Source organism: Peromyscus californicus, unplaced genomic scaffold (assembly GCF_007827085.1).
Source record: "Peromyscus californicus insignis strain IS unplaced genomic scaffold, ASM782708v3 Scaffold_18__1_contigs__length_77618521, whole genome shotgun sequence".
In the NCBI taxonomy this organism is placed as follows: domain Eukaryota; kingdom Metazoa; phylum Chordata; class Mammalia; order Rodentia; family Cricetidae; genus Peromyscus; species Peromyscus californicus.
Window position 1 is genome coordinate 53,545,812 of NW_026294480.1, and position 15,740 is coordinate 53,561,551.

General features: G+C 45.2%; 1 protein-coding gene and 1 long non-coding RNA gene across 3 annotated transcripts; one reads left to right on the top strand and one right to left on the bottom strand.

The window, feature by feature from the left end:
* Positions 1-6,185: 6,185 nt before the first annotated feature.
* Positions 6,186-11,910, bottom strand: LOC128113627 (uncharacterized). Its single transcript, XR_008219561.1, has 2 exons — positions 11,799-11,910; positions 6,186-10,308 (listed from the first exon to the last, which is right to left on the bottom strand). It is a non-coding gene; the product is annotated as an uncharacterized LOC128113627 (long non-coding RNA).
* A 581-nt stretch (positions 11,911-12,491) lies between these two features.
* Cartpt (CART prepropeptide) lies at positions 12,492-14,335 on the top strand. 2 transcript variants are annotated; one of them, XM_052743443.1, is made up of 3 exons: positions 12,492-12,773; positions 13,178-13,300; positions 14,061-14,335. In XM_052743443.1, the coding sequence occupies exons 1-3, from the start codon at positions 12,615-12,617 to the stop codon at positions 14,166-14,168; spliced, it is 390 nt and encodes a 129-aa protein (XP_052599403.1). In that variant the 5' UTR covers positions 12,492-12,614; the 3' UTR covers positions 14,169-14,335. The 2 variants fall into 2 exon arrangements, with proteins under 2 accessions (XP_052599403.1, XP_052599404.1); XM_052743444.1 differs by having other exon boundaries at positions 13,217-13,300.
* Positions 14,336-15,740: the final 1,405 nt, after the last annotated feature.

Consider the following 15,740-nt stretch of genomic DNA (forward strand, 5'->3'; position numbering starts at 1 on the left):
TTTTGAAAAGCACCCCAGGCAGCTTTACTCTGCAGCCAAATTAGGATCCTCCACTTTAGGGTTTCCCCTAAATAGCACTCCTGGCTTCAGACCTCTGTGTCAGACAAATGGGCTGCAGGAGCTTTGCAGGAAACATGGCTGTTTCATTCCCTGCCTCATGTCCTACTCCTGATGTTCATGTGAGGCCTTTCTGCCTTTCCTGTCGGGGCCTGTAGAGCTAAGAAGCATGTGTTTACAGAGTTCTGGGTGGGGAGATGAAAAAGGAACAGATTTCCTTTGAAATGCTTAGAGTGTTAGGATGCTTCTGCGACAAACCGGAAGACTCTTAGGAAACACGTAATGGTGTTTAGAAGATATTTGTTGTTTTCTGCACACCCTCCCTTCAGGAATAAAGCACGTAATGCGAAATAAAGCAAACTTGACAGCTTCATTTGAAGTCTTTTCATTCCTAGAGAGGAAATTTTATCAGTGTGTACTGGAAGAGATTAGCTTCTGTGGTATCTAATGGCTGCCGTGGGCAAAGCAAGAATTGCTGTCTATCCCCATGACGGAGCACTGGGTAAAGGTCATGTCTACAAGTGATGCCTTCAACCAGGGCCACCCTGGCCAAGAGTGCAGATGGCAGAAAATGATATTTGCATCCAGGCATGAAGCACTGTGACTGTCTACAGCTGTGTGTCCTCAGGCGTCTCTCCTCGGTCGGGTGTGATGGAGTAAGTGTCACACGGGCTGAGATCTTGGCCCTTCCACCAACTGAAGCCCTTGAAGGGGCTCTCCTGCCTGTCCAGGGAATTGATCTCTGATGAGCAACCGGGCAGATGGGAGCCCCAATTTTCAGATCTTCAGGTTAAAGTAACCAGACCTGTTTAATGCTCAGAAACTTGATGCTCACACTTGGAAATACAACCTGACAAAACCCTGAGGGAAAACAGCTTAGAATTCCAAGGATCACCAGAGAATATTTTTTTTTTTACAGTACTTTTTTTTTTAGTTCAAGATTTATTTTTCTTTGTCTTTTGCTCCCCACGTTTTTTCATTGTTTTACAGATAATAAGATAAGACAAAAGGCTGATGCAGAGTTTAAAAAACACTTGGTTTGGAGTAAAATGCTTCCTGTACAAGTGTGAGGACTGAGTTTTAGCCCCAGCATCCATATGAAAGTAGGGCATGGGGACTTGCTTGTAATCCCAGTGCTGGGTAGGTGAAAGCAGGAAGATCCTAGGGCTCACTGGCCAACTAGCTTAGCCAGTGTAGAGCCCCAGATCCTAGTAAGAGACTCCTGAGGATCAACAGTCAAGATTGAACTCTGACCTCCACATACAGAAGCATACACACACACACACACACACACACACACACACACACACACACACACACACACGCAGGAGAACTTAAACACATACACATACATATACCCATACACGCAGCAACCCTCCCTCAACACAATCAGAAAGCAACAATAACTTGGTTTTCAGACAAGCTAGACCTAACCATTTTCAGGTTTGCTCCAGACCTGGACCTCGTTGCTCCAATGATCTGTTTTTACCATCTGCAGAATTAGTACCTCAAGGTAGGTAGGAGTAAGCCATTCATCAGGATTTGCTGACTTATGATTCGGGGGCGTGGCTTCACTGCATGACAGGCACTTTCGGGAAAACCATCAGGGCTTATTCATGACCACTCACGTAAATGTGGGGACAGTGGAAGCTTCTGGCAAGCTAAGGGTGACTTGACTCTCTATTTACGCTGGCTCAGCTGTGGAACTATTTGTATTTTGCAAGGGAAGCGTATTGGAATCCCAGAGAAGATTGGCTTTGGAGACCTTTGAAGGTCAACGTGTGTGGCCTGGCTCTTTACTGGATACCCCTCATGAGATGACCAGACCATCTCCTTGAGCGGTGGTACTCAACCAGGGTGTTACAGCGGTCAGCTTCTAGCAGAATCACTTGGGGGCAGCTTTTCAAACTGTACAAGTGGACTCCTCTCCTCCTCAGAGATGCCAGAGCCTCACTCAGATTTGGAGAGTGGAGCATAAGCACATTGTAGTCTGTCCCACAAAATTTCCAGTGGATTTTAATGTTTCTATTTCAAGCTAGGAGCCAGTTTCTGAGGGTGAATATAAAGGGGGTTTTGCCTGGCCTCATACTTAATGCACAGTGTACTGGGGAACCATAGTCCTGGATGATGTCTTCTGATAGGTCTAGATTGGAGATGAGTGTGGCCTCTGCATTGCTTTTTGACATCGGGGCAACACTGAAGAGAGAAATCTCATCTTGGCCTGTCTTTTTGGTGATGACACCTCTCTTCTCTGCTCAGAAGAATTCCACTCGTCAAAGCCTATAACACCATTTACTTTTTACAAAATGACTTACCTTTCTGATTGAGCCAGCTTGAAGAGCTTGCCTCTGCACTTTTAATTCACTCACTGTCTAGATGATTTATTTAATTCAATTAATGATAGATGCTCTCACTTCTGCTGCAGATGAGTGCAATTCGTCTTGTATTGCTCTTTAATTTTTCACTTATCTGTCTAGTGGAAATAGCAGTTCTCTGGGGTTTATTTCTAACAATGCACCCCAGGCAAGGTGTTTAACATTCCTGGGCTTCATATCTTCATTTACAAAAATCCCATGTTTCACTCTCTTGCCACTGAGGTTTAGTCTCTTACATGATTCTTGTTGACTTATTGTAGTTTGTTTGGTTGGATTTTGGTTTTCCAAAGACAGGGTTTCTTTGTGTAACAATAGCCTTAGCTGTCCTGAAACTAGCTCTGTAGACCAGGCTGGACTTGAACTCACAGAGATCTGTCTGCCTCTGCCTCTCAAGTGCTGGGATTAAAGGCATACACAACCACCACCTGGCTTATTGCAGTTTTGTTGAGACAGTGATTGTGGTAGGTAGTTTCCTATGTGGGTCCACAGGACACCTGGGCCCTAGTACTCACACTCTTGACCCGAGTGTAGGATGGACCCAGTGGCTAGAACATGGGGGAAATGATGAGATGTAACTTCTGTGATTAGTTTAGAAGTCTATGACCTCTGCCTTGCTGGCATTCATTCCAATCTCTCCTTACACGTTTTCTCCAGTGGAGAAAGCCACCTCGCGTAGACTTGAGAACAGCCTTGGGTCAGGAGTCCCCAGGTGACTGGGACTCAGGTCACCAGCGTCTGTTAACAAGGAGTGGATCCTGCTCCAGCAGAGCCATGACGTAGCTGCAGAGCCAGTCAACGTTTTGCCATCACAGTCTGTGTCCCTAGGCTGGTACTGTGACAGTGGCCTCGTGACAGAGTTTACAGAAGGAGATTCAGCAAGCCATGACAGGATTTCAGATCCGTAGAGGTGTAAGACACTCAATGTGTGTTGTATAAGTCATTAAGTTTGTGAAGTAACTTGTCATACAGCAACAGACCATCTTATCTATGAGATGGGTTAATGGATACATGTCTCCCTGTGTTGGTCACGTTCAATTATTCTGCAGCCGTAAATGACCACCACATCTCACTGGCTCATATCCCCAAAAGTTTATTCCTTATTTATAGTACATGTCCATTGACAGCTGCTTGTAGCTTAGTATTTTCCCTCTGTCAGACTCCAGAACTCGGACTGACAAGCTGCCCACACCTGGAACATTGCAGATAATCCTGGAAAGAATAAGGGAAAGGCCAGCGCAATAAATTCTTGGAAAGCATTTCCATGGAAGGGCACTGCACATGTATCCTGAACCATCTGGTGAACGATGTACATCCTCAGCTGTACTTTGGGTTTTGAACAAGTGTATAACAAGCAAAAGTACAAAGAATAAATAGTAAATAAATAAGAACAACAGATAGAGAGCAAAGCATTATCAAATCAGGCACTCACAGCAGGCAATAGACATGATCAGAGTAGACTGATTGAAAGCAAACAAAGGTAACACCATCAAATCAGGAGGTTCCAAACATACAGTAGAAATCAGTTGGGGAAGTTGAGGCAGTTGGCTGGAGTTTCCAACTGAGCTGTCTCTCCATGGACAGGCATCCCATGGCTGGACCTCAGCTTCTGGTTCCCAGTGCATCATGGCATAAACAATAGTAGCCTCTGTTGGAAATGGTTTGCTTCCTAGCTGCTCTCAAGGACACGGTGTTGTTGCTCTCTGGCTGTTTTGCTGCTCTCTTCCGTCATATGTCGAACTGTTGGGAGCGGGCAGCCCATCCCTGGACAAGGGGTCTTAGAGGATACTTTGAGACAAACATGCTTGGTATGAAATGGTGGGGGGCAGGGCGTGGGGAGAGATAACCCAGCTTCTTAGCGAGCTCAAACAGCACATGACAATTTACTGATACAATGGACATTACAATATGTCCGCTTGTATTTTGTTGGCCAAAGCTAGTCCAGAGGAGTTCCAGGGAAGCCATCAGGCACCAAGCGTGATGGACCATGTACTCATGCACTGGGTCAGAGGCATGATCGTCACAGACTACCCATGATGTACAAAGAGAAGGACCAGCTTGCATTTCATTTGGATAGATGCAGAGGTCCCAGAGCCTAAGACCATATGACTGAAGAGCTAGCTTTCCTAGAGAAGGGTCAAAAATTAAGAGGGGCTGAGGCAATAGAGAAACTGAGGTTTTACTATCCCGATAATCTTCACTGTCTCCTCCCTGAAGTGAAATGAAAACAGTGCATTCTCATGTCAGTGGCATCTTCAAGACACGTCCCCTGGTACACCTTCTGATTGGCTGAATTGCTTCCCCTAAACCCTTTAAGCTTCTTCTATATAGAGAGAATAATCCCGTTCATAAAGTTAAATGGGGCTTTCCAACTGTCTCACAGCAATAGATTAGTAGGAGAAAAAGGTTAAGGACCTCAGGCATTTATCCAGGCTTCCATCTTTTCAGAGTACACTCTAATCCCATCTTACTAAGGTATAAACACAGACCCCAGGGGCTTCCTGAAAAAGTGGGAGGGGCCAAAGGAACTGCCCCTGGTGCATCCATCCCAGAGGTCTTGCCAGCCTGGTTTTGGAGAGGCTAGTGATGAGAAGTACAGAGACAGGAAAGCCAGCACATTTACATGCAGAGCAGAAGTCAGGACTTCTTAATCAGGTAAGCCAAACCAACACGATGAATCCATTGCTTAAACCTGAACCACACTAACCTGCCGAGGCACAGCAGACATACGTCAAGGCCAGATCCTCTAAAAAAATGAAGGAAAGACTAGTTGGTAATCTCTTTTCCTATGAAATATACTTTTGCCCGTAGGCCCTGGGTGATCTTTGCATCATGCCAGATGGTATTCGGTTTCTCTTGAGGCTATAGTTTATGTCAAAAGAAATAGACTTCATTTAGATGAGTTCTGAAGGAAGCACAGGAGAGCCCCAGAGCTGTGGTTTTAACACTGGCCTCAGATGCCTCGGCAGCCTGACCTCTGCCCAGCACAGGAATGGCTTCTGTCGGGGCCATCAGAATAATCTGGGGGTTGCTGTCAAGGATGCTCTTGTGCTGGCTTTCTTCCCATACTGTACCACGGAGAATGTGAGAGGAGCTGGGGCAGGCCTGGCATCTGTGAAGCCCCCTACCCCACAAACAAAAGAATGTGAAGGAAAAGCAATGGAATAGAAGCTTGAAACAGGGCTGGAGTTCTTAGTTCTCAGGGACGACAATTTGTGCCCTTGGGAAAATATGTCGATCTTAAAACTGAAATGCATTTAGTTATCACAGGAACCACTAAGCGAAGCCATCATCATCATCTGTGCTCCTGACACTTTGCTGTGGAAGCTGGCTAGCTGTCAAACAATTTTAGCCCTTCTGCCGCACATTTTTCCCAATAGAAGGTCAATAATGCTGTTTCTAAATGGTAACGTGGCCGTGCTTCCGAGCTGCCTGTGAATCTTATCGGTGATAGCCTGCTACCTCACTGAAGTTGTCATCTCATGCTGTCTGTAGGCTGTCTCCCACCTCATAGCAGCTGACTTCCCATGACACACCTGTGTACGGGCGCTATCACCAATACTGGGAATACAGAGGCAGCCAGATGCCTTCTCTGCCTTCAAGGAGCTCCCTGTCCAGGGAGTGAGTTAGACCGACAATTGCAGGATGTAGTGCGTGAGAGGTGTTACTGAGTGTCTATTCAGACATCTCTGTTATAGGCAAGGCAGACCCAGTAGCATGAGGGAGCAGTAGATACAGGAGAATTTAGGAAAGATGTGTCTTGTCATATGTTTATTTTTTTTAAGTGTGCAAAGTATAGCAGGTACGTGTGAGACACATGGAGGGATGTACAGTAAGGCAGAGACACATGGTGGTTATATTTCTGTTACAATAATTGCACTCTGGACACATGCCAACACTGAATTTCTAAGCCCCCTTTACTTGAGTGAGGTCACCTGACTAGTTTGGGTTCATGAATAGCAGGCAAAATTGAAGAACCAGGGCCAGTGAGGTGGCCCAGTAGGTGAAGACGCCACTGCTTTACCACCAAATTTGAGGGCCCACGTGGCGGAAGGAATTCTTACTAGTTGTCCTCTGATCCCCAATTGCTCACTGTGGGACATCACACATACATACATACACACACACACACACACACACACACACACACACACACACACACGATAGATAGGTAGATGACAGATAGATAGGTACATATATATACATATATATATATACACACACAGATAAGTAGGTAGATAAATACTTTTTTTGAAGTGAAGAATCACTTCTGAGCCCATTCTAGCCCATCTAAGACTGCCCAGCATTTCCCTGAGACCCACCCCCCCAGCAAACCCAGCAATTTTTAGAGATGGTGCATTGCTGTCCTTGCATGACCATGATGAAGGGAACAATGAACTCTTGGGACACATGTCAGTTATACAAGTGAAAATGTCTTTGCATTTTCCCCAAGTCACTGAGATTTGAATCTTCTTTTTAAAAGTTCTATTTTTTGAGCAGGATGACATAATCTGTTTCTCAAATTCAGTGCAGAACTGGCTGATGTCCCTTCCTTGTATCCATCAGGGGCTACTTTCCTTAGGCTAAACATCTTAGGTGAAATCACTTGCTTTTAGTGTTAGCATTTGACGAGTGGAGTTCTGTGGCTCACCTACGCTCCTGACTCCTATTCACTGGATCCAAGTTTGATGATCTAAGATAAGGAGAGGAAAAACTTATTCCATTGTTCAGAGCGGGGAGTTAATGCAGCTCCATGCAGCTGGGGGTATTAGGTGGTTTAGCAGGTTGTTAGATGCACTGTTCGGATTGGGATTTGTGCACATAGAACATTAGATAAGGGGTGTGTGTCCAAACCAAGAGCCCAAACCAAGTGGAGTCCCAGGCTACTAAACAATTCTAGGTTTGTCTTCCTCGCTTGTGGATTATTTTCTTCCAGGTAGTGATACAGATGTTTGGACAGAACATAGAAAATAACAGTTCCTTTGGGAAGCTGTGAATTGACGGTTGGTAAACAGAAGATGCGTGTCAACGACCGTGAATCTGTGATGGGTGCAGGGGAAGTGCGGGGTAGACAGTACAGAAATAGAAGTGGGTGCCACCTTCCAGCTTACACAAGTCTTCCAGGGAGAGCAAAGTGATGCTTAACTTGGAGGGAGTTAAGCTAATTCAAGGGAAGACAAAGTCTCAAAAACAAGCATTTAAGAAGTTAGCACGATCAAGTTTTGCTGTTGAACCGTTGGAAGAATGAGTGGAGAGAGGGTTAATGAATAATGAGATGGTCTGACACTTAAACAGTATGACAACCTATCCTGATCTGTATGGGAAGAGAAAACACTCAAACTTTGAGAGAACTACAGGAGCTTGGTGGTGAGGGAAGCCATCATTTTGGTGTTTTTTTCTACCATGACCTCATTTTATCATTCAACCTCTGGGGACTGTGGGGCTCTCATTTAGTAACATAGTTAGTCTATACGTTTTCACTTAAAACAAAGCAAAACAAAACCCAGGCAATCTGTTTTCTTGCCAAGTCACATCACAGATAATCAATGTTTTTCATTATTATTATTGAAAAAAAAAAGGTTAACAACTCTAAGAGACAGAGATGAATAAGAAGGGTCTCAAGTTTGACATTTTCTTCTCAGAACGCAGCGTGTCCTAAGTAGCTCTCTCTGGTGCTTGCTTCTCTGCTCTCTGCTGATGAGATTTCTGAACTTGAAGCTTCAATGAGCAGACCTCCAGGCTTACTCTATCTCAGGATAAGAGAGACCGGCCCTGTACACCTCTATAGACATATGCCGTTTATTGCTTTTCTTTTGTGAGGCGACCTGCTTTCTTTTTCTGTATTTGGGATGAGAAATAGTGATTAATGCCAATGATCACTTTAACATTATTTAATCGTCAAAGAACTACAGGCAACCAAAGATGAGAGAGAGGGAAAAATAGTCCTCCCCAAGGATGAGCCCTCTAAAATTGATTATCCAATATTAAGTGGTAAGTCCTAAAATCATGTAACTACAAGTAACACTATATGGACTGAGCAGCTTGTATTTATATATTTAGGCATCTGTAACTATAACAACTCAAGAAATAGAGGATATTACTTCAAAAGGGAGCCAAAGCGGGGTGTATATGGGAGGGGTTGGGGGAGGAATGGGGAAAATGATGTAAATATATTTTAATTAAAAATGAAAGAAATCTTTTTCTTACCTCGCTCCACAAAGATTTCCTTCTAGAAATATTTTCTTCTAGAAGTGCTTTTTTCTAGGAGTGTTATAGTTTTAGTTCTTAAATTTAGGTCTGCAGTCTATTTCAAGTTAGTTTTTATGTATGATGTGAGGAATAAATGAGGTTAATTTATTTTATACACATCTTAGTTTGCTCCAGTACAATTTAGACACTATCTTTTTCCTCTTTGGATTACTTTGGGCTGAGAAAGGAATTGGCTTATTATAGGAATACAGAGGAAGTCGGTGTGGCCTGAATACAGTAAGGAAGCAATAGAGTGTTGAGTGCTGGTGCTGGAGAAGAAGTCAGGGGCCAGATCATAAATGCATTAGGAACCGGGATACGAAAATTGTATTTTATTCTAAGAAAGTGAAATTGCTTCAAGGGTTTTAAGCAGGACATTGCATGATCTAATTACCTCTTTTAAATATAATTTTTTTCTTTTTTTTATTATTTTGGTTTTTTGAGACAGAGTTTCTCTGCACAGCCCTTGGCTGTACTGCTCTGCAGACCAGGCTGGACTTGAGCTCATAGAGATCTGCCTTGCCCCTGCCTTCTGAGTGCTGGGATTAAAGGTGTGTGCCACCGCCACTGTCCAGCCTAAAGATGTGTTTAATGTGTTTAACAAATCTGATAAACTCATTCCAATACTTACCCATGCAATAGTTAAAAAAATTATTTATTTGTTAGTATTGTGTGTCTTCACATGCATGATGTACATGTGGGCACATGTGTCATAATGTATATGCAGAGGTCAGAGGACAATGTTGTAGAATCATTTCTCTTCCTCCATCTTTGTGTAGCTTTCAGGGATTGAATCGGGTCACCAGGCTTCCTCGGCAAGTGCCTTTACCTGTTGAGCCACTAAATCAGCCCCAGTTATTACCAGAATATACAGCTTTTGGATATCAAAAGTGGGCCTCACTCCTTTAATGGAGTCATTACAAAATAATCACACATAAACTGTCTTGATGCCTTGATATAAAGGCTACAGAACATCTCATTCTTTGTTCCTTCTCTAGTCAAACCAACACAAATATTTTTGGGAAGAACATTGCCCAAGCTTCACTATACAGTACTTCTTCAAGCTACTCTAGAACAGTGGTTCTCAACCTACGGATCGCAACCCCTCTAGGGGTCAAATGACCCTTTCACAGGTGTCACATATCAGATACTTACATTACAACTCAAACAGTGGCACATTAGTGTTACAAAGTAGCAATGAAAATAATTTTGGGGTTGAGGAATCACCACAATGGTATTAAGGGGTCACAGCATTAGGAAGGTTGAGCACCATTGCTCTAGAAGGTCATTCTTCTCAAGAAGTAAAAGGCACCATGATTTGGAAATGACCCTGATAGGCCTGACGTGCTTCACAGCATGGCTCAAGATTCCTTCCTCTAACTGTTCAACTACATGTGGTGTTTTGCTTACATGAAGATGATGACATCAACCGAGTATCATTAGGACTTGAAATTTTTTTTTTTTGAGACATGGTTTCTCTGTGTAGCTTTGGAGCCTTTCCTGGATCTCGCTCTATAGACCAGGCTGGCCTCGAACTCACAGAGATCCGCCTGGCTCTGCCTCCCGAGTGCTGGGATTAAAGGCGTGCGACACCACCGCCTGGCAGGACTTGAATTCTTGAGTTGCTTTCCTAATATAAAAGACACAAATAGGAAAGTTATTACTTGTACTTGGGGACAAAATTTGAGAGATAGCGTTGCACTGGGGAAGTTCACATCATTGTGGAAGGACGAGCTAAGCTGTTACTTGAAGTTATTTTTCTTCTGAAATGTAAACCTCGTCTAAGATCACTGGAGACATTTTTCAGTGAGCGCCATTGCACCTGTTTAAGGTTTAAATGGTGAAATGAGCTGCTGTTGAAATTTCATGCAGAATTAAAAAGCATATGTAAAAAGCAGATATATGTTCGACATACTTTCAGGTAGAATTACCCCAAAGAAAATATAATAAATATAATATGCATGCTATTTATCAGAAGAGATATTACTTCTTGAATTTCACCCAAATGCACAATATTGAGTGATAATTAAACTCTTAATAATTGAAGAAAACAGATGCATATTCTGTGTTAACTATTTCAGCGATCCATATCATGTGTTAATCAATAGGGTTGTAGGAGAATAAATTGAAGAATGCCTGAGACTGAGTAGCCATGGAAATTTACAAATTGAGATTTATGTCACAAGTAACAGAGAGCCATTTAAAGATAGAGGAAGACGTTTCCAGGTAAGGGAAATGCAAAGATGTCAAAGTAGGAGAAAGATTGGCTTATTAGAGGATCAAGGAGAAGGCCAGCAAGAGTGGAGTGGCAGGATTTCTGGCAGGGGGTGAGGTGCAGATAATGCAATAGTTTGTAAAGTGTGTGGGGAGGAATGCAGATTCCCACTGAGAAGCCATTAGTGTATTTTAGGACACAACACTATGGCTGGCGGTGAACTGTGGCTAGAGGAAGGCAAGAGAAGGGGGTGGCAATAAAGAAACAGACTGTAGGCAGGCTGGGGCAGTTGACCAGGATTGTGATGTGGTGATGGGTGGGGGGGAGAATGGGTACATTCAGGGGCAGTTGAGGGGAAGAGGGTGTGATGAAAGAAGCCAGGTCACCGCGCCGATGGGATTGCTTCTAGGTCTAAGTGGGAAAGCATCGTTTCTACAGGAGCCGTTGTTTGCACTCAGGGTGTAAGGACCTTAACTTCCCAAAAGCACTACTGTGTCTTCCTAAGCCAGAGGACCTGGCTCACCATTGGCTTCTGATCTCTTAGAATCTTTCCAGAAGCAGGAAGCTGCATTTTTTCCACACCTTTATTTTCTGGAATTCTTGGGTACCAGAGACAGTGGGAAGGAGGAGTTCTCTGGAAGGTTAAATTTGCCTCGAGTTAAAGTTGAGGCAAGGCACACACAGTCCTCGGGTGGGTTCACAGTTCTAAGCAAGGAACCTGAAGATTTCGTGTTTATTGTGGTGAGGACAAGGAACTTGGCACACAAGAGCTGTCCTTCCGTACCTCCAGGGACTATGAGGTACAGTCTTCCAATTTCAGTTTTACAAAGCAAAGGTAGAGGTTCAGAGAGCTTCTTTAAGAATGTTACTATTTTAGTTTTAATTATGTGTATACGTGTAGGTACCTGCGGAGGTGGGTACTGGGAACTGAACTCAGGTCTTGAAAGAGCAGCACGTGTGTAACCACTGAGCCATCTATCAGGCTCCTCAGCGAGATCTACTTCGTTCTAAGGCACCCAGTTTGGAAGTGTTGGACCCGAGTCGGATTCTTTGACTCTCGCTGGGTTCCTGAGCTGGGTTACTCTCCTTTCCAGGTTATCAGCATCACTCAGTTTCCGGAGCCCCTGGTGCGGAGGACACAATCTCCCTTTGTCTAGTATGCTGACATCTCCCTCACCCCCTAGCTTGCCTAGAATTGTGCTCAGCAAGCAAGCCTGCTGGAGGCAACACATCCTTCTGCCACACCCGGGGCTTGGGGATGAGAGAGGCAAGCAAGGCAGAGCCAGCGAGCAAGCCAGCGGGACTGTGGTGCATCCCCCACCGCGACGCTAAGGGAAGCAACTCTTGTGCCTGTTCATTGCCCCGAAGGCATTTTCCATTTCATGGGCCCTCCCGCTCCTTACCCCTCACCCTCTGCCCCTCAGTTTCAGCTCTGGCCCCTCAGGGAGCGTCCCTGGCCTCAGGGCTGACAGCATTTGGGGGCACGGGGTCTTGTTCTCTGCGCTCTAGCCCATCTGTGCGCAGAGCCTCGTTCCCGGGCTCCGGGAGCCCGGCGGGCATTGACGTCAAACGGCAGCGGAGCGCTGCCTACAGACGGCTGACCCGGGCCCTCCTCCACACCCCCGTCCTTCCTCGCCCCCTCCCTCTTCCCGGCACCCGGTTCAGCCGGCTATAAGAAGCGGGAGAGCGCGGTGCCCGAGCCAGCAACCAGGTCCAGCACCATGGAGAGCTCCCGCCTGCGGCTGCTGCCCCTCCTGGGCGCCGCCCTGCTGTTACTGCTACCTTTGCTGGGTGCCCGTGCCCAGGAGGATGCCGAGCTGCAGCCCCGAGCCCTGGACATCTACTCTGCCGTGGAGGATGCGTCCCACGAGAAAGAGCTGGTCAGTATTCCCCTAGCTTCGGGTCCCCCCTGGGCTGCTGCGGGGCTCTTGCTTTGAATGCGTCCCTCCTCCACCCTAGTCCCACCAAGAGGGCAAAGCCCCTGGAGCCCGATTTAAAAAAAAAAAAAAAAAGCCCTGGGACTCTCTACCAGACAAAGATGTTTGAGTCCACGGGCTGCGGGTTGCATGTCGAGCGAATCACTGGTTGTAGCTGCCCTGGGCACTGTGCGCCTTGGAGGCTCTGGGAGGTGAGGTCAGGACTAGGAACTTCGCCCGCAGGGCTTCCTCTCCATCACCATCTATCCCCATCACTTGTCCATCCTCTGAGTCTCGCCGCTCTACGGTTGTGTGTCTTGGGCTCCTTATAACTGGGCTGAAAGTGAGCACCTGCGCTGGGCTCGCAGCCAAGGCGGCAACTTCGGGCTCCCGGCGCTGTGTTGCAGATTGAAGCGCTGCAGGAAGTCCTGAAGAAGCTCAAGAGTAAACGCATTCCGATCTACGAGAAGAAGTACGGCCAGGTCCCCATGGTAAGGCTCCGGATCACCCTTCCCTTACTTTTCCAAGGGAAAAGACTGCTTTGAATCTTCCACATGCTCTTTGCTCTAGCAGGTGGCGGAGCAGCTCAGGTGATGCATTCCTCTGGGGCGTCCACTTTGCTTCTGCTCTGACCTTTGCTCCCTGGTTTCTAAGAGTAAGGGAAAGCAGGCTTTTAGAGCCAGAAAAGAGTCCTGTGATCTGAGTGGGAGTATTTCCTGAAACGTCTTAGTTGGACGAACCCTTGAATCTACTCAGTTTGTCCCTGAATTCCTCCTAGAGCATGACGTGATTTTTCTTTATCATTGTTGTTTTGTTTCTTAAATTCCATGATAAGAAGTTTTCAGAATGGTCACCTTCGTTGGAACAGCTCTAGGTAAAATATCACACACACACACACACACACACACACACACACACACACACACAGGCCTTCCGTTTTCCTTCTTTGGATGAGGAACTGGGAAAGTAGAAAACAAAGGTTATGGGAAAGTATATTGTATATATCTTAGATGCAAGGGTCTGGGTGATTCTATCCTCTTTAAATAAACAAGAAAAGGAAGCTGAAAATGCGGTCCCTTAAATCTCTTCCTTTGAATATTCTCAGTTTGAAACTGTAAGCCCTGGGCTTTGGGCTCCCTGGGCTTCGGATCTGACTGTACTTAGACCGGAGGTGGTGGTAGTCGTCTAGTCCTTTTCTGCTCAAGAGAACGCTCCTTTGGGGCCCCTAACCACGGGTTGTGTTGTTGACAGTGTGATGCCGGAGAGCAGTGCGCAGTGCGGAAAGGCGCCCGGATCGGGAAGCTGTGCGACTGTCCCCGAGGAACTTCCTGCAATTCCTTCCTCTTGAAGTGCTTATGAAGGGGCGACAGCCTCCACCTTAAGTTCCCATATCCCCTCTTCTCCCCAAAGGAGCACTCCTTTATCCCTGGAGCCTGGCTTTAGCAACAATAAAGTTTGCATTCCCCTCCGAGGGTGAGTGGGCTCTTTCCCTGCTGTTTCAAAATAAAAGAACACATTTGACGTTACTGTGTGGAGGATAATGCCTTGCATGGTGTTGGTGTGTGTGCAAAGTATTCTTTTCTCATTTTATTCATCTGACACGTTCTTGTGAACCTTCCCGGGAAGAAGAGGAACTTTGCTTTAAAACTGTATTTTTGTATGTGGCATGTCAGAATGAAAATTAGATCTAGTTAATTTTGGTAGATGACATCACAACCTGGAAAATAAATTACCCTAAGCAACGCAAATTGACGCACGTACAAATTATACATAATAAAGCCTTTTTAATAATTGCTCACAGTGCATGGCTGTTTCTACATAAGTGATTTAAGTAGGAATAATGGGATTAATCATGCTGTTGTTTTCAAAGAGAAATATTTTAAAAATAGCTGTCTATTGGGAGAGCAGCACCTCAGCTCCAATGAGTTTTGATCATTAATTAGGAGTATGCTGCACCAGCCTCAGTGTGCTCTCGTGTCTAACTACAGTGGTGTGGTGGTTGGTGGTGGTGATGGTGGTGGTGGTGGTAGTGGGGTGTGTGTGTATAGTGTGTGTGTGTGTGTGTGTGTGTGAGAGAGAGAGAGACAGAGACAGAGAGACAGAGAGACAGAGAGAGACAGAGAGACAGAAAGACGGGAGGGGGTAGAGACCATTGGACTCAAGACTATACAGTTTTCTTCATTCAAACCTTTAGCCTGACTCCTTAGTTTCAGAAGTGAGCCTTGTCAGGAACACATGCACTTCCATATTTATTGTTGCACTATTCACAATAGCCAGGACACGGAATCAACCTAGATGTCCACCAACCAAAGAATGAAGGAAGAGTATGAGGTGCAGACACAATGGGATCTTATGCAGCCATAAAGGTAAATGGCATGATGTTTGTAGGAAAGTGGATGGAACTGGAAATCATTACGTTAAGTGAAATAAGTCGGACTCAGAAAGACAAACACCACATGTGTTCTTTTATATAGGGAACCTATTTTTAAATGTGTGTGTGTGTTTGTGTGTGTGTAAACCAATAAGTCCTATCTATATTCAACAAGGACCCTGCTTTAATGGAAACAAATGGTTTATTCTGAGACAAATCCAAGTGTCTATGTTCTGGGAACATGTATTCAAGTTACCTGGGATGACGTTCTCTGAAATGAAAGGGGGTTTATGCACCTACAAACTTTCATAGCCACAGAACAAAGAATACCACAAATCAATACATCCAGCAAGTACATTTGGGGGGGCTTTAGGTGGGCAGGCAACAGCAAAGTGACAGATTTTAGCTACTACCAGACATCCTTAGCTTTAGGGTTGGTCAAGGTTAGAGGCCTACCAACCTTAACGATACAGTCCAAGGGGTTACATAATCATCACTAGAATGTTAGGCTGGAGGCAAGGGTTAAACAGAAGAGTTTACACCAGGTAACAGTGGTGTTA